Source organism: Saccopteryx bilineata, chromosome 1 (assembly GCF_036850765.1).
Source record: "Saccopteryx bilineata isolate mSacBil1 chromosome 1, mSacBil1_pri_phased_curated, whole genome shotgun sequence".
Taxonomy (NCBI): Eukaryota; Metazoa; Chordata; class Mammalia; order Chiroptera; family Emballonuridae; genus Saccopteryx; species Saccopteryx bilineata.
The window spans coordinates 345,153,338-345,176,325 of NC_089490.1; the positions used below are offsets into that span (position 1 = coordinate 345,153,338).

The 22,988-nt window shown below is 37.1% G+C and overlaps 1 protein-coding gene across 3 annotated transcripts in view; it reads right to left on the reverse strand.

Annotated features, from left to right (window-relative positions):
* UVRAG (UV radiation resistance associated) overlaps positions 1 to 22,988 on the reverse strand; it is a 361,575-nt gene that overhangs the window by 147,834 nt on the left and 190,753 nt on the right. For all 3 annotated transcript variants that reach the window (XM_066249903.1, XM_066249894.1, XM_066249913.1), the window contains 3 exons: positions 5,732 to 5,816; positions 3,465 to 3,552; positions 1,870 to 1,930 (listed from right to left, as the gene is read on the reverse strand). In XM_066249903.1, coding sequence (XP_066106000.1) covers positions 1,870 to 1,930; positions 3,465 to 3,552; positions 5,732 to 5,816 — 234 coding nt within the window. The remainder of the gene's footprint in view (positions 1 to 1,869; positions 1,931 to 3,464; positions 3,553 to 5,731; positions 5,817 to 22,988) is intronic.

The following is a 22,988-nucleotide window of genomic DNA, read 5'->3' on the forward strand; positions in this document are numbered from 1 at the left end:
AATCATGACAATTAGAGATGTAGATATTACCTCATTTTACAGGTGAAAATTACATGACTGCCCAAAACACAGATTTTAAAATCCCATACCCGCCCACCCTGACTTTTTTAGATCTTGTATCAAGGTCATTCCTCCATCCTGACCTTATTACTGGCTGAGCATTCTCCTAAGTAATGCTCTGGCCACAACTGTCATATAGTTGGTTCCTTTCAGCCTTCAAAATTTTCTTCTGAGAGAGTTCTCTGCTTTATCTAAAGTAGGTTCCCCTATTGTCTATGAGAGCATATTCCTTTATTAAATACATGTTACATACTTACTTTCTTGTTTATTAGCTCAATAGGCCGTGTATGCCATGAAAGGAGAGAATGTTTTTCCCCCCATTGTCATATCCTTAAAACTCAGCACAGTGCCTGGCTCAATTAATAATTTTTCAGTAAATGAATGCTCTGTATCCCTGGAACATGGCACAGGGCTTAAGGTATTCAGTAGCTTTGTTCAATAGATGAATGAGGAAAAAGATGGGCCGTGGGTTTTAAGACATCATAACTTTGCCTAAAATCAACACTAAAGCACATCTGTATGACTTGGAGATTGGAAGGAACACTGTACAATGAAAACCAAATAAATCCCAGCTAGATAATTACTGAGCTTTGTGGTCTCTGGCAAGTCACTAAATAGCTCATTCACATGGTGTAAAATGAGATTATACCACCTTCCTTATGGGTGTCCTTTATTTGTGCTTGTGAGAATTAAAGATTAGGCAAAATGCCATGCTTTTATAGATATAATCTCACAACAGTCATGTAAAACATGTAGGACATGAATTAATATGTTCATACTATCAATTAGGAAATCAACTCAAAGCTTGGATCTGGCTTGCTCCAAATTACATGGTTTCTAGAAAGTGAGCAATTGAATGCATATAGGTTCTCCTATTCCTGTTTTATCATCTTCTTTTATCATGTTTGAATTACTTGTTATAAGTGTTGTTATATAGGCCAACAGAGATAATAAATTAAAACAGTCTTAACTGTTAAAGGACTACAAATAACAAATAACATTTCCTCTAAAGGAAATAGAAGAAAGTCCCAATCAAAACTGGTAATGCTCTATTTTTGAATAACTTCTTTCCAAATAGATGATATGCTAGCTTTGAAAATAATCTCAAAGCATTGTTTAGAGTAGGAAAAAAAGACTTTGCTAACAACAACAAAAATTTATTGCCAAATAAGTTCTTTCCTTTGGCATACTGGTAAAGAGATTAGGAAAATTAAAATATTTTAAAATTATAAATTACTATGAATCATAGTCTATAAAATCTTTATTATAAAAAGTTTTTAAATATAAGGGAATAGAAATGACAAATGAAGTTTAACCTGTCACAGTGGGAATGTCACAAAATTAAATTTTCAAATACATTTCACATCAGCAGAAATATAATTTTCTAAATAACAAAAGAACTGATTCATGTTTGTTATTCTTTTGCTTCCAATCACACAGACATTCTTCATGGAAATCAAACCAAAAGGACAGTGAAATTATTAGTATTCTCTAGAACCCCACTGTCTAATTTTCTTAAAGCCCTTTAAAAAACTATTTTCTTTTAAATTTCAAATATAAAGCTCAAAGATTTTTTTCCCCCCAAGATTAGACCAACTATTATGTTAAGTCTCCTATCAGGAAATCTGATGCTATCTACTTACAGGAAATCTGACTCTATGTACTTATAATTGGGAAAGGAGGGAAGGTCCAAAAGCCCTCTGGTGAAAGTGCTAGGCAGCCAACATTCCAAGATCTCTCTCATTTCCCCTGAACATTACCCACACGCTATATCCACAAAACCTTTAGAAATAAAAAGAAATAAAATACCTTGGAAGTCCTCAGAATTGGGCAACTTGACACCACATACAAAGTAATCCTTATAGTCATTCTGTGAATATAACCAAAGAATGAAATTAACTGCTTTTATGTATAAAGCAAAGAAACTCTAAGTCAAAGAAGTCAGCAGCCAGTATTAACTCGAAGACGATACTGTTGTAGATACAAAATATTATCATAACTGCTGAAGGTGGATGATGAGTGCATGATGATTCATTATACTACTATCTCTACATTTATATATACTTAAAATTTCCTATAATATAAGCATTTAAAATATAATGCCTAAGCAAAAAGACATTGTAAAATTTTTGTCATAAAAATATTCTTTGACCAACTCATAGCCATAAATCAAGTTATGAAGAGAATTAAAACTCTAGCCTGGCCAGATGGTGCCACAGTGGATAGAACGTTGGCCTGCAACACTGATGACCCAGGTTCGAAACCCCAAGGTCACTGCTTGAGCATGTGCTAACCCAGCTTAAGCACTGGCTCACCAGGTTGCAGAGTCACCAGCTTGAGTGTGGGATCATAGACATGATTCCACAGTCACTGGCTTGAAGCTCAAGGTCACTGGCTTGAGCCCAAGGTTGCTGGCTTGAGGAAAGGGTCACTGGCTCCGCTGGAGCCACCCAGTCAAGGCACATATGAGAAAGAGAAAGCAATCAATGAACAACTAATGTGCCACAACCAGGAGTTGACGCTTCTCATTTCTCTCCCTTCCTGTCTGTCTGATCTGTCTCTGTCTGTCCCCGCCCACCTCTCTCCCACTAAAATAAAAAAAAGAAATTAAAAAAAAATCCTACTACCTTTCCTCTCAAAAAATTAGTTTTTTTTTAATTAAAAATTAGGCTCTAGCTGATTAGCTCAGTCGGTTAGAGCGTTGTTCCAAAATGCCAACTTTTCGGGTTTAATCCTTGGTTAGAGCACATATGGAAAGCAACCAATCAATGCACAACTAAATGGAACAACAAATAAACGCTTCTCTCCTTCTCTCTCTCTCTTTCCTCCCTTCCTCTCTGTGTCTCTCTAAAATCAAACAATAAATAATACAAATAAATAAAATTAGTCTTTCATTTAAAAAAAAACATCAAATTTAGTAGATTTGGTTCTCATAAAAGAATCTTATCAGTTTATTAAAGTTTTACTATTTGTATTTATTCTAAGCAACTAGATTAAAAAACTTATCCTGACAGAAATATCTGAAGTAAATATTAATAAGTATAAATTAATTAGCAGTTATATTTTTGAAGCAGAGCACATATATCTGCATTTATGGGTCAGAAATGGTGGTAGTTGATAATCTGGTTGAGTGAAAATATCCTAAAGAAACCCAAAATAATTTGGTATTCTTTCAGATGAACATGGGTGCATCCTGCCAACAAACTAATATAAAAAATCAAATGGTGGAACCTAATGCCAAAGAAATCTAAATCTACATTTACAATAGGTATTTGCTCCTGAATGAAATCAGGATGGAGCACATGACTAAGACTAGAGCAATAAGTTTTTCATTGAGAGGAAATTCCAAATAGTAATCATCTTTTAGAAAAAGTAATTTTTTTTTCAAAAAATCTGACACTTACCAAATCAATAGGATAAATGTAGGAAAGCTCAGATAGTAACTGCCTGCAACGAATTGTCAACTGAGCATTAGTCTTCAAAAAGAGTTCTCTAATGAGGAGAGAGAGAAAGTACATTTGTTTAAAAAAAATATGCTTACATGCTTTCAAACATTTATTTCCATATAACTGACACAGAAGAAGATTACACGGTCTACAGTAGGTCACAGAAACTGGGCACTAGAGGCAAGAATAATATCTAACCTAAATCCTGACCTATCTCTAAATACCATCAATCAAGCCAACTATACACTTACTGAGGCCTACTGTGTGTGTGTCCAGCACCATGTTAAGGGATATAAAGGGTACAAATCATCATTGACTGAGCACTTACTACTATGCCACGAGCTTTACAAATGGCTTTAGTTATTACTGGCTCAGCTGGACCCCCCCCCCCCCCCCCCCCCCCGTCAAGACATGTATAAGAAGCAATCAATGAACTAAGGTGCTGCAACTATGAGTTGATTCTTCTCATCTCCCTCCCTTCTTGTCTCTTGCTATCATCTGAAGGGGGGGGGGGAGAGGGGACATTTTACTTAATTACTACAGCAACGCTCTTAAGTTGATATTATTATATCCATTTTACAAATGTGGAAACAAGATGTAAAGAGGATCGGTAAGCTAACCAACATCTCATTTAATCTGATGCCATGCGATTTCAGGAAATACCAATATGCTAGTTCCTCAAAAAATGTAGTATAATGTAGTTTCAATAATAACTACATGTTATCACTACCTCAAAAAAACAAAAACAAAAATATTGCCGCCATGTTAGAGAAAAAGAGCTCTTCCCTTAAACTACTTAAGAAACATAAGTAGATGACATTCCTACAGAATAAATGACCTGCTTAACTGTGTTAACAATTCAAGAACAAAAAGGAACGCAAGAGAAACTGTAGGTCAACGTGGAAGGTAAACGAAGTTGTATAACACAAATAGCATGAAGATGCACACGGATCTAGCTCTGTTTTCTTAGTGAGTTGGACAAACAGTGACTTCCCAGAGCCTTGTCTCCAATCTGCAAATTGAGAGGATTAGACTCAATGAAATCCAAGGTTCTTTCTAGGTCTAACATTCTTGAATGCTCAATTGCTAAGTTTTTTTGAAGACAAAAACAGGATGAAATGACTTTTCAAAAAAAAAAACACCACAAAAATAACAATGAATAAGGATGAGCAAAAGAACATAGGATGAAATAAATTAAGTATGTACTGCAAAAAAATAAAGAGAAAAGGCCCTGGCCGGTTGGCTCAGCGGTAGAGCGTCGGCCTGGCGTGCGGGGGACCCGGGTTCGATTCCTGGCCAGGGCGCATAGAAGAGGCGCTCGTTGGCTTCTCCCTCCCCTCCCCTCCTTCCTCTCTGTCTCTCTCTTCCCCTCCCGCAGCCGGGGCTCCATTGGAGCGGGGATGGCCCGGGTGCTGGGGATGGCTCCTTGGCCTCTGCCCCGGGCGCTGGAGTGGCTCTGGTTGCGGCAGAGTGACGCCCTGGAGGGGCAGAGCATCGCCCCCTGGTGGGTGTGCCGGGTGGATCCCGGTCGGGCGCATGCGGGAGTCTGTCTGACTGTCTCTCCCCGTTTCCAGCTTCAGAAAAATACAAAAAAAAAATTAAAAATTAAAAAAAATAAAGAGAAAAACCATTAGCATTCGTTAAGCAAATGTTGTGGAGTGACTGAAATTAGCTACAGTTGTCTAGCACCAATTTATTGAAGGTTATTTGAAAATTAAGTGAAACAATCACCATGGGCTCTTAAGAAGAGAAAAAAATACGGTACAAATAGTATTTTTAAAGGTCTGATAACCACATGGAGGACAACTGGAAAGATAGAGAGAATGATGTCAGAGAGATATCTAGGAGCTGTTGAGGTAATCCAAATGATTACTAACACTAAACAGGAGTAAATCTATAAAAATTACTATAGAAAAAAACTATAAACTCTACTACCTGCTGAAGACAAGACAAGGAGAAGATCCAAACATCAAGTCATGGTGCTGTGGCCTTGAAAACCAGAAGTGTTCTCATTTTGGATTATATGCTAGGAGCTCTAATAACTGCCTCTAGCACAGTGCATGACACATAGTAAGCACTTAATAAATATTTGTTGGATAAATGAATATGACAGTGAGGTGTGTGGAATATAAATTAATAACAGCAACTTTTAAAGAATCCTACTTTTCTAAATCATACTCTCAAAGCAAACTTGACACTCAACAATTTTTCCGAGTTTCATTTACCTTTTCGCAGTACACTCCTTCCGCAGCTCATTTAGGGATTCCTTCTGGAGTTGAAGTTTCAGGTGCTCAGTTGAAAATGTACTTCCTAGAGAGAGAGGGAAGAGGGGGAATTCCGGATGTGACAGTGCAGAGAGATGTTCAATCACAACCAAACAGGCACAACCCAGTCCCCTGACTGTGAGAGGGAAATGAAAAGAGTTAAAAGACAAAGTGAGTTGTATACAGAGGTCTTCTGGGGGGATTAACTAGAATAAAATGCCCTATCTGTTCAATTTTTACAAAAATCCAGCCTCTTGCAGGCGTCAGAGAGAAAGTCTTAAGATTCCATCTACATACAGATTTCTGCGTTGCTGACTAATAAACTCTGCTGAGATTTCAAAATTCAAACAACCTCATTTTTATTTTTAAAAAGTGGCTATGGACTCTGGGTATTAATGATCACTCATTATTGAGTGATCATTCAGAACTGAGGACGGTATATATTGCATTTTGAATCCCACATCTGCCTTGTCCCTATTTGTGGTTTCACTAACAGTGTTAGAATTGAGGCGGCCTAATTTATCTATGAAGGGTAATATTGCAAATTCCTTTAGTGGTGGAAGAATTCATGTGCATTCTGGTAAAAAGTACATGGTGTGTGTGTGGGAGGGTGGAAGTTGTCAACTTAAGTGTCTTCTTAAATCATTAAGAGTGAAGATTTGAAGAAGAATTAATTACATTGGGGCAAATGGTGTTCCTTCATTAAGATCTATTTTGGGGGCAGAGCCCCCAAATAATGAACCTTTATTAATGATTATAAAGGTTCATCAGTTGTAACAAATGTACCACCCTGGTGCGGGATGCTGCCAATGGGGGAAGCTGTACAAATATGGAGACCAGGGGTATAAGGGAATTCTCTGTCCCTCCCATTCAATTTTACCATGAACCTAAAACTGCTCTAAAAAATTAAGCTCATTTCTTAAAAAACTGATTAATTTCTGTTCAACAAAAAAGGCTATATAACAAAATTACATAGCACAACTTTGAAAAGCATAAAAAGTAGAACAGGAACTATTACCTGTATTTGACTACTTTAATATACATAGTTCATAAATACAGTTTTTATGAACTTTCATCTTACTCATAAGTATAAGTAGTTTTAGTTATAATCACAGTGAGCAGAAGATATATATTTTTATTTTTTCATATTATGTCAGAAGCGTTTTTTACATGTTGACAGTCAGTTATAACATTTATTGGCTGTGTAAAATTCAACCCCATGGATGTAAATTATATGACTATTCCATATTCTAATCATTAACTCCATACCTTAATCCTATTACAAGACATTTAATTTTCTTTAAGTGTTTGCTTTAGTACTGCAATGATTAATATTTGTGTTTATATGCTTAATTTTTTTGTATTTATATCAACTTTTGGAACTTTCATTTCTATTTATGTGATTATAAAATCCTTTCACATCTTCCTACTCAAAGAAAATGAGAGTCTTACATTCCTGACAATACGGGCCTGATAATTCCGGTGGACCTGAGCACAGGGAGGCAGTCTTAGATCCTGATATACCAGGTTCTAGATCTTACAGAGGCGTTCAGTTTCATGAACTGTGATCCAACAGGAAAGGGTGCCCTAAACTCTTTTGTGCATCTCCTACAAGGAGGAACAAGAAGTAGATTAACAGACCAAAGTACTTCGGACCTAAGCACTAAATTTACCAAGCCAAGTAATTTATCAACATATTTCTAAGCACCCTACTCTTCTTTCTCAACTGTACTTAAGTGACAGTAAGTTGGTGGCTCTGCCCCCAAAATAGATCTTAATGAAGGAACACCATTTGCCCCAATGTAATTAATTCTTCTTCAAATCTTCACTCTTAATGATTTAAGAAGACACTTAAGTTGACAACTTCCACCCTCCCACACACACACCATGTACTTTTTACCAGAATGCACATGAATTCTTCCACCACTAAAGGAATTTGCAATATTACCCTTCATAGATAAATTAGGCCGCCTCAATTCTAACACTGTTAGTGAAACCACAAATAGGGACAAGGCAGATGTGGGATTCAAAATGCAATATATACCGTCCTCAGTTCTGAAGACTCTGTAGAATGTATTACATGACCGAAAGAGAGAAAGTGCAAGAGCTAAAAAGAAAAAGAAAGAGAGAAAGAGAAGCATTGCAGAGTGAAGGAAAATTTAAATTTAAAAATATATTAGTCAGCTTACATATAGGGCAAAATGTTAACAACAGGTAAATCTGGATGAAAAAGATTGGTAATCTCTGTACTCTTCTTATTCTTGTAATTTTTCTATAAACCTAAGATGATTTCCAAATAAAAAGTAAAAGAGTAGATCCAAACCCAGAAAGAGGTAACCTGAGAGTCTATGGCTTTCCAGGCTTTAGAATGTCCACTGGTACCATCTCTTTAAAACATCAGGTTCATTTTTCTGTCAAAAGGTAATACACCTCATTGGTTATGGGTGGGCTGTGGAACAAAACTGAGTTTGGTTTAAATAGGCTCATATAGAGAAGAGCTAAGTATTTGAAGATACCTCAGACAGCTCAACCTTAATTCCAAAAGTCACATCATAAGGAGTAATCATACTGAGGCAATGACATACTCAATCTCTTTAGATGTTTTTCAAGTTATATATCACCAGCCTGAATACTACATTGGTGTTGTATACTTCTAAGGACATCACATATAGAATCACTGATGTCCATCTTTAAGACCATGCATATGTCCTGCTTCTCATCTAAATTTCTACCTAGATTTAGCATTGATTGGTGTCTTCTGCTTCAATCAATCCTTACTATGGTTGCAAGATAATATTCCAACTCCCTCCACATTTATCAGTCAACACTCGGCATTCTTTTCTAAACAAGAGATTTCCCTTCTCCATTAGCAATCAATCATCAATATGGAACGATGCATTCCATTTTATTTTTCAATGATTTATAACTCATAACTGTATATAATTATTTTGGTGCTAAGTGATCCCATATTTGCCAGTAGAACTCTCTTTTTTTTTTTTTATTTATTCATTTTATAGAGGAGAGGGAGAGACAGAGAGAGAGAGAGAGAGGAGAGACAGAGAGAGAGAAGTGGGGGAGGAGCTGGAAGCATCAACTCCCATATGTGCCTTGACCAGGCAAGCCCAGGGTTTCGAACCGGCGACCTCAGCATTTCCAGGTCAATGCTTTATCCACTGCACCACCACAGGTCAGGCCAGTAGAACTCTCTTCAGTCTTATTCCTGTGTTCTTCTGACATACTACCATTCTGTTAGTCAAAATATTACTTAATTACCATTTTAATTTCTCTAGGATCTGTAGTGGTGTTTCTTCTCATTCCTGATTTTGGTAATTTTTTCTCTTTATTTAGTTAGTCTGTCTAGAGATTTATCAATTTTATTGATCTTTTCAAAGAATACCTTTTGGTTTCATTGATACATTTTACTTTTAATTTGCTCTTCTTTTCTAACTATTAAGGTATAAGGTTTGATTAATGAATGACCTTTATTCTTTTATATGATAAGCCTCAAATAATATAAATTTCCTTATAAGCATGCATCCCTTCAAATGTTGATATATTTCCATTTTCATTCAATTCAAATTATTTTCCTTGTTATTTTTTATTGGACCCATGATTTATATGTGTGCATGTTGTAAATTTCCAAATATTTGGAATTTTTCAGATTTTTTTTCTGTCAGTGATTTCTAGTTTATTTCTGTTTTAGTGGGAGACCATACATGATTCTTTATAGTTGTTTTATTATACCAAAAATGGCCTAACTGAATGTTCCCTGTGTACTTGAAAAGAATATATATTCTGCTGGTGTTCAGTGTTCAGTGGAGTGGTCTACTGTCAGGTCAAATTAGTTTATGGTGCTGTTAAGGTCTTCTGTCTTTACTGATTTTCTTTCTACTGCCTCTATAAATTACTGAGAAATGAATGTTGTGGTTCCACCTACAACTGTGGATTTGGCCATTTCTGCTTTCAGTTTTATCAGTTTTTGCTTTATATATATATATATATATAATATATATATATTATATACACACACACACACACACACACACATAAGCTTTACTGTTATATTCATAGATATTTAGAATTTTTCTGTCTTTTTTGTGAACTAATCTCTTCACCATATTGTGATACCCATCTTTATTTAGGTAATACTCTTTATTCAGAAGTCTACTATGCCTGATATTTACAGAGTGGGGCAAAAATAGGTTTATAACTGTATGGAAAATAATACAATAATTAATAACTAGTAACAGAAGAATAAACTGTGTTTTATGTACTCACAACTGTAAACCCAACTTTTGCCCCACCCAGTATATTGCCACTCCAGCCTTCCTTTGATTAGTATCTGCATAGTGTGCTTTTTCCATTCTTTTACCTTTAATCTATCTATGTCTTTTTATTAAAAAGTGGGTTTTCTTATAGATATCAGTTAGGCCTTTTTTTTTTGCTATAAAATCTGAACAATCTCTATTTTTAATTGAGGTATTTAGACCGTTTATATTTAATATAATCATTGTATAGATTCAAATTTACCATTTTGCTAGTTGTTTTCTATATGGTCCATCTATTTATTGTTCCTTTATCCCTCCTTTTTTATGCTTTTGGATTAAGTATGTTTTTATGATTCTCTCTTCTTTCCTTTTGGCTTACTCTTACCTCCATTTAAAAATTTTTGTGGTTTCCCCAGAATTTACAGTATATAAGTTTAAGAAAGTCTACCTTCAAATAATATTATACAATTCATGTAGAGCAGTGGTCGGCAAACTCATTAGTCAACAGAGCCAAATATCAACAGTATGATTGCAATTCTTTTTGAAAGCCAAATTTTTTAAACTTAAACTATATAGGTAGGTACATTCCTTATCGAGGTAGTGCCTGCATGTGGTATTTTGTGGAAGAGCCACACTCAAGGGGCCAAAGAGCCGCATGTGGCTCACGAGCCGCAGTTTGCCGACTAGGGATGTAGAATATAAAAATCTGAAAACAGTACACACCAAATTCTTCCCTTCCCCACTCTTCAATTTCTTCATACATTTTACTTTATGCATATTATGAACCGAAAAACATTTCTATTTGTACACTAAAAAACCAATTATCTTTGATAGCATTGAAAAAAAAGATCCCTTTTTGCTAACTTCATTTCAACCATTTCCAGAAATCTAACTTTTTTGTGTGTAGAGCCATATTTTTGTCTAGTATCATTCTTTTTGCTGAATTATTTTACCTTTTATACAGTGGCTTCAACTTCCTCACACTCTACCAATGGGGAAACAGTCCTCACATTCTGCCTTTTGTGGAGATGCCAATCTTTCCTTACATCTCAGTTAACTTGGTTGCCCAGCAATCTTAGTTTTCTGATACAATCGAGAAAAATTATAATTTGAGGGACAAACATATGGTGATGGAAAATGATGGGCACAGAACACAATCAACAGTTCAAATGCTATAAAGATGTTTAGTTGAAACCTATGTGTTCTTTTTTTTTTTTTTTTTTTGAAACCTATGTGTTCTTAAGGACCAATGTCACCCCACTGAATTCAATTTCTAAATAAAAAAATAAAAAGAAGAATGGTGATTTTGAACATCATTCAGCTTTTTCTTGTTGTTAGGGTGGAAGTGAAGCTACTCCCATCTTACATCCTAGGAGGAGGCTGGAAGTAAAATCTGAGTATATTAATTTCAGGGTTTTAACCCTTTGAGTAGTGAGTTTTATTCATGCTTGCTGACCCCCGAGAGTGAGTTTTGTTTAGTTTTTTTCCAAAAAATGAAATTAGTTCCAGTTTTATTAACTTAAAATCATGTTTGTTTGATAACTAATTTATGAAAACAAGAAGAACATACATTTGCCTTTTTTTTTTATGTTTCCTTACACATGTCTGATCATACTCTGGATAGTCAGGAGGCACAAGGACGTATATGAACATTTGTACTACTCAAAGGGTTAAAGTTCTTTGGTCTTTGTATTTTCTTCTGGGTAAGTCATTCTGTTTTTTTAATTTGGACTCTTCATATTGTTTTCCTCAAATGTATAATGCCCCTTGGTTTTCCCTTTAAATCAATTAATACATGATTAGGTTTATTAGTATAGGTAATTAATGTACATTTCCTTTGACACTATAAAGATTTATTTATGCAAAAAGGCTTCACCCCTGACTGCCAGCTCAGTTTAAGTGGGCAGGTCCTATTGACAATTAGGCTTTCCTTCAGTGTATTTATGTTGAGAGAAGCCAGTACCTTTACTTTAAATCATCACGACTGTCAAGAGAACTTTACTTTGGGACTGTATAAATTTAGGGTATTTCATTCCTATGTAGAGCTGCCTTTCATGTTTTCCCTCTGGGTGGGTTGTAAAGTCTACAGTCAGGCTCTGCTTCACCTTTCTATGCCAAACATTCATACCATGGGACCTAACCAGGTCAAGAATCCATTGTGTTTAGAAAGCAATTGGAGCAAACGTTATAGGAAGTTACTCTAAATTCCTAGAGGAAAGAGAATGGGGCCGTTGGCCCAGCTTCCCTAATTACTACTTTCCACCATTTCTCCTCAAATCCAAGTTCAGGCATCTGAGAGCTCCACCAGAGACCCCACTGCAGCTTTTTCCACTTGTGTTCTAGGCTACAGGTTTTCTCTACTCTGGTTTATTCATCAGTGCAATCTTATCTACTTGGCGTCTTTGAGAACTGTGTCAGAATTTTTGCCATTTCGATGGTGCCACCTTTTATTTTCACCATCATCAAAGATTTATTCTTTGTGCACGTTTCCTTAGTGTCATAACAATGGGACATTGAGGGGATGTGCTGTGTTTACAATATTCCAAAACTGCTTTCTGAATGTCTGGCCTTCACACACCAATGTTCCACTCTGTTAAGATGGCCCCTCTATTCAGCGAGAATTCAAGCCAGGCACTTTAATTTTAATAACCAACATTGATGCTGTCTCCTGTAACTATAAAGCTAGCAAATATGAATTTTGCTTCCATCACCAAAACAAAACACAGACACTTTAGCCTCTCTCTCACAAGAGATTTTGGCCTCAGACTGGCCAATGGCCAGCCCCTGTCAAAAATTACAGTTAAATTAATAAACTGTCATTCTTTTGGGTTTTCTATATCAAGTCAGATGACCAAAAAGCAATATACTTCAACTATTTTATTTCCCCTCCCTGCAGAAATGCCTTTTCTATACCATGATTTATTATGTTGTCTTTCTCAAGGGTTAATAGATATTTCTTGCTATAGCTTTTGCAAAATTGTAATTGAGTGTATGTCATTATGATATTTAATATCTAGCACACAAGAAACATGCTAAATTCCTCTCAGAATTTAGTGCCAAGAGAAAAGTTTTTTCTCCCTAAAGAACTGATATACTTCCTTATAAGAGGCAATGAGAAACAAATGACACTTTTCATAACTCTATACAATTGGCGTGGCAGCTATAAAGGTCAGAGCTAATTCTAGTGCTTAAACACAACAGGCAGTATACTATACTGAAAAGCTCATCGACTAAGGATATCAGAAAGATCTGGGTTAAAATCCTACCTATGCTACTTTCAGGACTCTTAGTCTCAACTTTCCTGAACTTCATTTTCCCCACCTGTAAAATAGGAATAATTTCACTTTTATTCAATATTTGCAGCTTAATCTACCCCTATGAAGCTCCAAATGGGTAAAGAAAATTATATATCTAACCAGTCTGACTGATTCTACTTTAAAAATAACCACAAAGCACAAATCATGCACACTATCTAGCATTCTACAATTTCCTCATTTGTTTGCTTTCCCACTCTTAGAGATGACTGACTACTCCAGCCATTACCCAGAATCCTTAAACCTCCCCTAAATCTAATATATAATTACCTACCTCTACCCTGAAACAACAGGATTCTTTCATAGTTCTACCGACTACCTAATGGGTAAATTCACCTGTACCTATGCCATTTTCTTAGCCTTCTCCTCCTGTTTAATGGATAAGGCAAGTATCTTCATTTACATTTTGAATTCTTTCTCATTCCATCCCATTTCATACTACTTTCTTCCTAACCAATTATGTTTCAGGGACAGTGGCCTCTTTCCTATTCTACAGTCCAAGCCCTTCATATGTCCAAGTCTTTTGACTTCTGTTCCCTCTTTTGGTACTCCAGAAATTCCAATCTTGTAAGACTGAGCTCCTCAAGAAAACCTTTTCAGAGTGATCTCTGTAAATACGGTCTCCCACAGTCATCTTCTATCACAGCAGCTTGTTTCTAGTACTTGCCACAATCTGAATAAATAAAATCGTAATTACCGTAATACAATTGACAAGAAAGCAAATCCTACAATTTATTTGTTGGTTTCTTATAGGCTATCTTATCCACTAAATATCTAAATCTGGAAGTCTTAAGTCTTCCCTTTTCCCTCTTTACCCCAACATCTGCTTCTCCTCCAGTATTTGTCTTGATGAATGGTTTGATTTTCTGACCAGTTGTCCAAACCAGAAATTGGAAACTATCCTAAACTCTTCTTTCTCCCTCTCTCCTCAAATCCACTAAGCCATTAAAATCAGAGTCTATTATCTAAATCTCTTTAGAACCTACATGCTTTCTCCTCTCTTTACATTCCCAATCTGTTTAGATTTTAATTATGTATTGCTTAGATTAATGCAGTAACTTCCTAAATGATAATTTTCTATCCTCAACTTCTCAAAGAGAACTTCTAATATATATATCTAATCTCCATTTTATACTGTAGTCATCAAGACAGTCCTATGTGCTTTTTGTCGTTGAAAAAATTGCTTAAGTTATTTCAACAGATCTTCAAACCTTTCAATATAACTCCTTTTATAATTAGATCAATCTTTACCTCTCTAGACTCTTCTATGGATCTTGACTCAAATGTATCCTTAGTTGAAGCCTTACTGGAATTAACTGCAATTCTCTGATCTATTTCCATGGCTCTGTATAAACTGCTCCTGTTGCCTGGTAAGTCTTACCTTCTCCGCCTACCTAGCTATCTACTACATATTCTCTAGATTAAGCCTGTTTCACCTCCTTTACCAGGTATTCTGATTTCCAGATGCAACAGTACCCTCTACATATCTCTGCCATATAGCTATCACACCTGTCATTCTGCTTCTAACATCATAGACAGTGCCCAGTTGTTTGTAGGTATTTCATAAATGTTGACTAAAAGGAAGGTGTCTCTCTCTCTCTCTCTCTCTGCTCTTCCCAATTTCTTTACATGTCTAATGATCTCTTTTTTACTACTATGTCAAACCATCTAATTGTAAATATTTTTTGTTAATGTCACTTGCAATGTTTTTTGGGAGTAGAAAAAGAAAAAAAATGATGACAAACCAAATTAAAACCTGTTAGGTGGCTTATTTCTATACATTTATACCTTCCACTGCAAAAGAGGGAGATTAAAATATGATAGCTAGACTTTCTACAATCCAAAGAAGATATTACTGAAATAAATCATTACAAATACATGAAAAATGAATCATTCTGAGAAAAAAATCTGAGGTTTACTTAGGACCCACATTTACTCTCAAAACCACCAAGGTGTGTGGTTTTTATTGCCTTTCACAAGCTGCACACAATACCAACAGCTGAAAGTAAAGAAACTTGGATAGCTTCAATTCCAGATGGAATTGTCCTCAGGTCCAAAGACTTTCAAAAGGCAGATAATAATTTTGAGGTAAGTCTGTTTAGAAATTTCTGTCAGAGGGCTATAAAAATATCAGAACACACACAAAGACTAAAAAATTTAAATTTTACCATTCTTTCAAATAAATATATCTTGCATTTAAAAATTTTGTGAGATGTAATTTTTCAGTTTGTAACCTTATAACCTAAAAGAAGATTACATAATACTTATAAAATATCTATACAACTTCAAATGAAAATCTAGAAAATTTGATAGAAACTTTAAGTACCAATTCAAATATACTATGTGATTCTTCTTTTACTTGAAATGCAGGCTAAAATATCACAATAATTTTCTGATCAAGACAGAAGCCAATTAAATAAAACAAACTAGATACATATGTCATCTTAATTACCAAATTTTATTTTAAAATGACAAAAAAAATCATACCTGCTGGGAATGTCATGTAAAACATTTCTTATTTTGGCAATAAAAAAATCAAAACTGCATGACCAGGCGGTGGTGCAGTGGATAGAGCATTGGACTGGGATGCAGCGGACCCAGGTTCAAGACCCCAGGGTCGCCAGCTTGAGCACAGGCTCATCTGGTTTGAGCAAAAGCTCACCAGCTTGGACCTAAGGTTGCTGGCTTGAGCAAGGGGTTACTCGGTCTGCTGAAGGCCTGCGGTCAAGGCACATATGAGAAAGCAATCAATGAACAACTAAGGTCTCGCTACGAAAAACTGATGATTGATGCTCATTTCTCTCCGTTCCTATCTGTCTGTCCCTGTCTATCCCTCTCTTTGACTCTCTCTGACCCTGTAAAAAATAAAATTAAATAAATAAATAAATAAATAAATAAAAATAAAGCTTTTTATTCACTGGAATTACCAAAAGGAATCTCTTCCTCCAAATCTGAGCAGTGAAATCTTACCTCTACACACTATATCATTAAAATAATGTATTTGTTTTTATACTTGCTTACCAAAACAAATTAAAGAATTTATAAAACAAGAATTGAAGAAATCTAGTTACAGAACTCCAAGAGGTGGCTCCCATCAAATAGCTTTCCAGTCAACAAAAGACATTCAGAGACACACTTGGGGCAGAGAATCATTTTTAGATGCATCTTTCATTGCTAGAAAATACATAATTGGTATTAAACTTTGAAAAAGAAAGAGATTTCTAAAAAAGGTGCACAGATCCCCATCTTTTATGACCCTATTCTTTTGAGACAAGTAGAATCTCAGAGCTATAAGAAATCTTGACTATAAAATTCAAAATTTTGTTTGGTTTGCTTCTGAAGAGGAAATATGTCCAAAACTGTTGAATGACTCATCTAAGGACAGACTGAGAGATCTTTAATTCCAATATCTTAATCAAGATGCAACCAAATCAAAGAAATTATTGGGGAAAATTCATTTCATTGGTCCATTAATAAAAAAGAACACAACAGAACAAAGTTCTCTATCTAGTAGTCCATAGGCCAAATAGAAAACCAGCAAATTATTATCAATTTGTTGGACACATACTAGAGAAGGGAATGATATTTTGTTTAGTAGGAACAAGACAGGCTTTGGAATCAAAGAAACCTAAATCTGAATTTGGATCTGTTATTTATTTGTGTGACCTTGGGAAATGTCTCTGAGTCCCAGTTCATTTACCCTTTACCCAGGGAAAGAGGCTAAAATTATTATCTCTAGGACTGTCTTAAGAATTAAATAATAGCCCTGGCCGGTTGGCTCAGTGGTAGAGCGTCGGCCTAGCGTGCGGAGGATCCAGGTTTGATTCCCGGCCAGGGCACACAGGAGAAGCACCCATTTGCTTCTCCACCCCTCCGCCGCACTTTCCTCTCTGTCTCTCTCTTCCCCTCCCGCAGCCAAGGCTCCATTGGAGCAAAGATGGCCCGGGCGCTGGGGATGGCTCTGTGGCCTCTGCCTCAGGCGCTAGAGTGGCTCTGGTCGCAACACGGCGACGCCCAGGATGGGCAGAGCATCGCCCCCTGGTGGGCAGAGCGTCGCCCCATGGTGGGCATGCCATGTGGATCCCGGTCGGGCGCATGCGGGAGTCTGTCTGACTGTCTCTCCCTGTTTCCAGCTTCAAAAAAAAAGAAAGAAAGAAAAAAAAAAGAATTAAATAATATACTGCAAGTAAAATATCTGGCATATCACAGAATCTCAATAAAGGTTATCTGCTTCTTAGGATTTATGTAGGATTCAAATACTGTAAATTTATTTTGCAATGTTTCAGATAGTATGGAACAGTGAGAAAAGCCTAGAATTTGGAGACAAATAGTCTGAGGCTACATCTCAATTTTGTTTTTAACTGTCTGTCACTTACCTTCTCAGTATCTCATATATAAAATGAAGGTAACAATATTTTTTTTTATTTTTCGTTTATTTTTGTATTTTTCTGAAGCTGGAAACAGGGAGGCAGTCAGACAGACTCCTGCAAGCACCCGACCGGGATCCACCGGCACACCCACCAGGGGGCGATGTTCTGCCCATCCAGGGCGTCGCTCTGTTGCGACCAGAGCCACTCTAGCGCCTGAGGCAGAGGCCGTGGAGCCATCCCCAGCGCCTGGGCCATCTTTGCTCCAATGGAGCCTTGGCTGCAGGAGGGGAAGAGAGAGACAGAGAGGAGGGAGAGGGGGAAGGGTGGAGAAGCAGATGGGTGCTTCTCCTGTGTGCCCTGGCCGGGAATCGAACCTGGGACTCCTGCATGCCAGGCCGACGCTCTACCACTGAGCCAACTGGCCAGGGCCTTGAAGGTAACAATATTTGCCATACTTAGCTTTCAGGAATGTTTTAAGGATCAAATATGGCAATCTTTGTATAAGCACTTTCTGACTATAAAGTACTACATATGTTATTGTTACTATCAAGAAACTAATTACATTAGAATGTAGCTTCCTCCTACAAAGTGTAGGGAATTCTGCTTTTGTAAAGTTGATATCACTCCACAGGCACTGCTAAGAAGTTCTTGAATTTTATCAACATTTATAATATGTATTTAGGTTCTACTAAACACATTTCCTCAAGATCAATGTTTCATATCATTTTCTAAACCAAATTTCAAGCAAACTAATTTAGATAGAGTGTTACTGCTTCTCAAAGATTTGGAGGTTAAATTAGGGCAAAAAACCCTGTAAACCAACATAATTATTTAACGAAAAGGTCATCCGGCTTGAGACACTAATGAAAAGAAATCTGTTTTTGATTAAACATCATAAGTTAAACTACTATTCTTTGCCAGAAATAAAAATATATACATTAATAAACATTAATACTGAAAAGATGAGCACTCATGACCCAGCTGGAAGTTGCTGTAGACCACAAGCTGAAAACTAGTGGTGCCTCTGAGGTATAGGAATGGGAAACTTACAGATACAGAGTAAAGGGTCCCTCAGAGTTATGTGGTTACTCAGCAGCATGGATAAAACTATCTTTTTTACTCTTTCCAATAAATCATCCTGCTGCAATGAATTTCTATAAACAAAAATATAAAATATATAAAAAGCACCTGGCTTCTTCCAAATGTTTACACAAATTAATCCCTAAGGAACTATTATGAGCTGCTATCTTTACTGCACAGATGTGTAAAAAGATGCAGAAGTTCAGTAATTCCTTTATGGTCATTCAGAAAAATCAGTAGCAAAGATGAAATATTATGTATTACTGATGTTATATCCTAACTGAGCCCTTGAGTAAGAACCAAGCACCTAGATAAGCACCGAGAAGTCTTAATACATAAGAATCATTAGTAATATTCAGATTAACAAATCATTTCAACACACTACACACCATATCAAAGCTGCAAAAGCAAGTGAAAAATACATTTTTCTCCTTCATGTTACCAATACTAGGGACTCAAGCGCTTCCAAAATATTTTAACTTGGCTCAAGATTCATTAAATACAAGATTTAATTATAAATATTATTGACTCACAATATAAATAAATAACCGAGCGAGAGCTGCAGCTGCAACCATTACCCTCACACCAGCAATTATTCATTTGTCCCTAAGACTTTTGGGGAACTTTTCTCTGCATGTATAATAAATATCAATATCACTGAAAAGAACTCCATTGTATTTTTAAATATAAGCAACAAGTAGAAAATATAATTTAAAGACATTTACAATAGTATCATAAAACATAAAAAAATAAATAAATTCAGAAAATCATGGGAAACATCTATATACTAGTTAGTTAATTTCAATAACACTTGATAAAGAAGATCTAATAAAGGCATATAGCATTTTCTGGTTTTAGAAGACTTGTAAAAATAGCTAATACCCCCAAATTGTACTGATAAATATAGTAAATGTAATCCCATTAAAAATCCTAGCAAGACTATCTGTGTAGAAATTCATAGGAAAATGTCAAAGGATAAGAATAACAAAGGTAATCTTGAAGAACAACCAAGAGAAAGAACTTTGATAGCAAGACTAATTATAACATGAGAGAAATTAAAACATTGAGATAATGGCAAAAGAATAGAAAAATAGGTCAATGGACCAGAACTGAGGGTCCTGTAACAGAAGACATTGAAGTATATGGTCACTTGAGAGAAGACAAAAGGGAAACTGCAGTGCCATAAATGATGGTGAGCAACTAACTATATGAGAAAAAAGTGAATCTTGCTTGACTCTTATCTTACATCATACACAAAAAAATCAATCTCTGATGTATTATTATACTATAGATATAAATGTAAAAAGTACAATATAAAGCATTTAAAAGAAAACACAGAGAATCAGCTTTATTACATTAAAATAGGCAAATATTTCCTAAACTGGTCACAAAAAGTGACCTTAAAAAATGATAAACTGGAACTTCAATTCATGCAAAAGTACCATTAAAGAATGAACTAGCAAGTCACAAAATGGGAGAATATATGTTTAATTCATATTTCAAACAAAAAACCCATATGCATTATCCATGAAGAATTCCTATCAAAAAAAAATTGGTGAGCCAATAAAAAGAATGGGCAAAAGACTTCAATAGGCCTGACCAGGCGGTGGCACAGTGGATAGAGCGTCGAACTGGGATGTGGAGGACCCAGGTTCGAAACTCCAAGGTCGCCAGGTTGAACACAGGCTCATCTGGTTTGAGCAAAGCTTGGACCCAAGGTCACTGGCTTGAGCAAGAGGTTGCTCAGTCTGCTGAAGGCCCATGGTCAAGGCACATGTGAGAAAGCAATCAATGAGCAACTAAGGTGGTGTAATGAAAAACTGATGATTGATGCTTCTCATCTCTCTCCGTTCCTGTCTGTCTGTCCCTATCTATCCCTCTCTCTGACTCTCTCTCTGTCTCTGTTAAAAAAAAAAAAAAAAAAAAGACTTCAGTAGGCCCTTCACAAAGGAGTGGATCCCAGAAGCATGTGAAATAGTGTTCAACTCCATTAGTTTTCAGGGAAATTAAATTAAAACTGTATGAAGGTACTTATTACAACATACCCACTAGAAAAGCTAAAATACAAAAGACAGAAAGTACCAAACACTGACCAGGATATAGTACAAGAGACCTGACACACTGCTGGATGGAAAGGAGGCAAATTGGCACAACCACTTTGGAAAGCTTTTGGTCACAATCTGCTAAAGCTGAAGATATGTATATCCCATGACTGTGTAATTCTGTTCCTAGGTTTACATACAACAGAAATGAAAATACAATTAAAAACTTCATTTAGAAATATGTACTATAACATTCACGGAACCAATATCTGTAACAGTCCTAGCCTGATCTGTGGTACAGTGGTAAAAGTGTCAACCTGGAACACTAAGGTTCACAACCCTGGGCTTGCCTGGTCACGTCACATACGGGAGTTGATGCTTCCTGCTCCTCCCCTGCCTCTCTCTCTCTCTCTCTCTCTCTCTCTCTCTCTTCTCTAAAATGAATCAAGTCTTAAAACTATTTTAGAATGACGTCAGAGAAATGGCGCCGTAAGGAGTGATACTGATAAATCTCCCCCAAAATTCAACAAGATCTTCAACCAGAGACAGAAAAATCCTTGGAGCCTCCAGAAGTTCCACACTAAACGTGAAAGTATAATTGAGCGAAAAATTGACTAAATATAAAATCAACCCCGAAGGAAATAAGGAGGAAGAAACACTCCGCCTTCCTCACTAACCTAAATAAGGGCTGCTTTCACTGGGAACTGAGAGTATAGGAACTAAGGTGGTCATAGGGTGTGAATAGAACCAGACTGCGGCACAAACGTCCGAACTAGGCTGTGGCACAGACATTCAAGCCAAGGAAAAACTGTGCTTGTGGCAACCCAGTCAACACAAGCTAACGCTCGCGCCAAACCCAGAAAAAGAAAGGCACTTGGGACAGCCATCCGCCCCGATCTTCTGGTCGGCCCGCGCAGATAATGGGTGAGAGATTCCTCCTAGAGCCCCGGGAGTGGGCACCCATTTTACCAGACAGAAGGGCAGGGTCAGAGGCCTTTCTGTCGGCCAAAACCGGAGTATGGGGGTCACCCCTCTGCCGAGAAAAGCAGCGCGTGGGGAGTGAGTGGGAGCGAAATTCCATACGCTCAAACATTTCCGTGCGGGCGGGGCGCCTCACTCGGAGTGAGAGGCAGCTGGCCTGATATCCTAGTCAGCGAGCATGGATAGTGGGCGAGAGATTCCTCCGAGCGCCCTGTTCCCGGACAGAGGGGCAGAGTCAGAGGCCTTTGTGTGGGCCAAAAGCGGAATCTCGGGGTCACCCCTGCACCCTGAAAAGCAGCGTGCGGGGACTGAGCAGGAGCGAAATTCCCTATGCTTGAACTTTTCCATGCAGGCGAGGGCGCCTCACCGGGAGTGAGAGGCGGCTGGCCGGATATCCTGGTCAGCGAGTACAGATAGTGGGCGAGAGATTCCTCAGGGAGTGGGTGCCCGGGTTCCCGGACAGAGGGGTAGAGTCAGAGGTCTTTGTGTGGGCTGAAGCCCCGCCTGATTATACTAGCGGCTCTGACTGATTGAGCCTTACCCAGAGACCTGCGCTGAGTGGGAATAGAGTGGGGATTTTCCAGCTCTTTGAGCCTCTTACTCTCCAGGCAGAGGCAGCAGCAACCCCATAGCTGGATCATCAGGCTACTAATTCAGGAAGGAAAGACTAGGAGAAAGGCTCTGGGAATACGGACTCTCTCATTGGCGGAGCCTGCAAATGCTAATGAGCCTCAACTGCCAACAAGACTGAAGCCCAATATATGACATTGCCATAGAGACTTATCAACTGCAAACCTCTACCTAAGCATGCCACAGGGACAGAACCCGGGGTACAGAGTCACCAACCAGGAAGAGGGAGAGAAAAGAAAAAGCAAAAAGATAACCTCTCAAAATCAAGAATAATCACAGACTTTATAACCTATCCCATTTTATATATTTGTTCATTTGTTTCTCTTATCTTCTTGTCTTAATTATTTTCTTCCTCTTCCAATTTGGTCGTTTAATTCTCTGCTGGTCTTACTCTCTCCTCTCCTTGAACTACACTACCCATAAGTGTTACATCTCCCATTATCTTTTCTTTCTTCTTCCTTTCTCTCTATGAGGGTTGTACTCCAAAACCCTTAACTCTCTCTCTCCCTCTCTCCTTTTATTCTTTTTTCTTC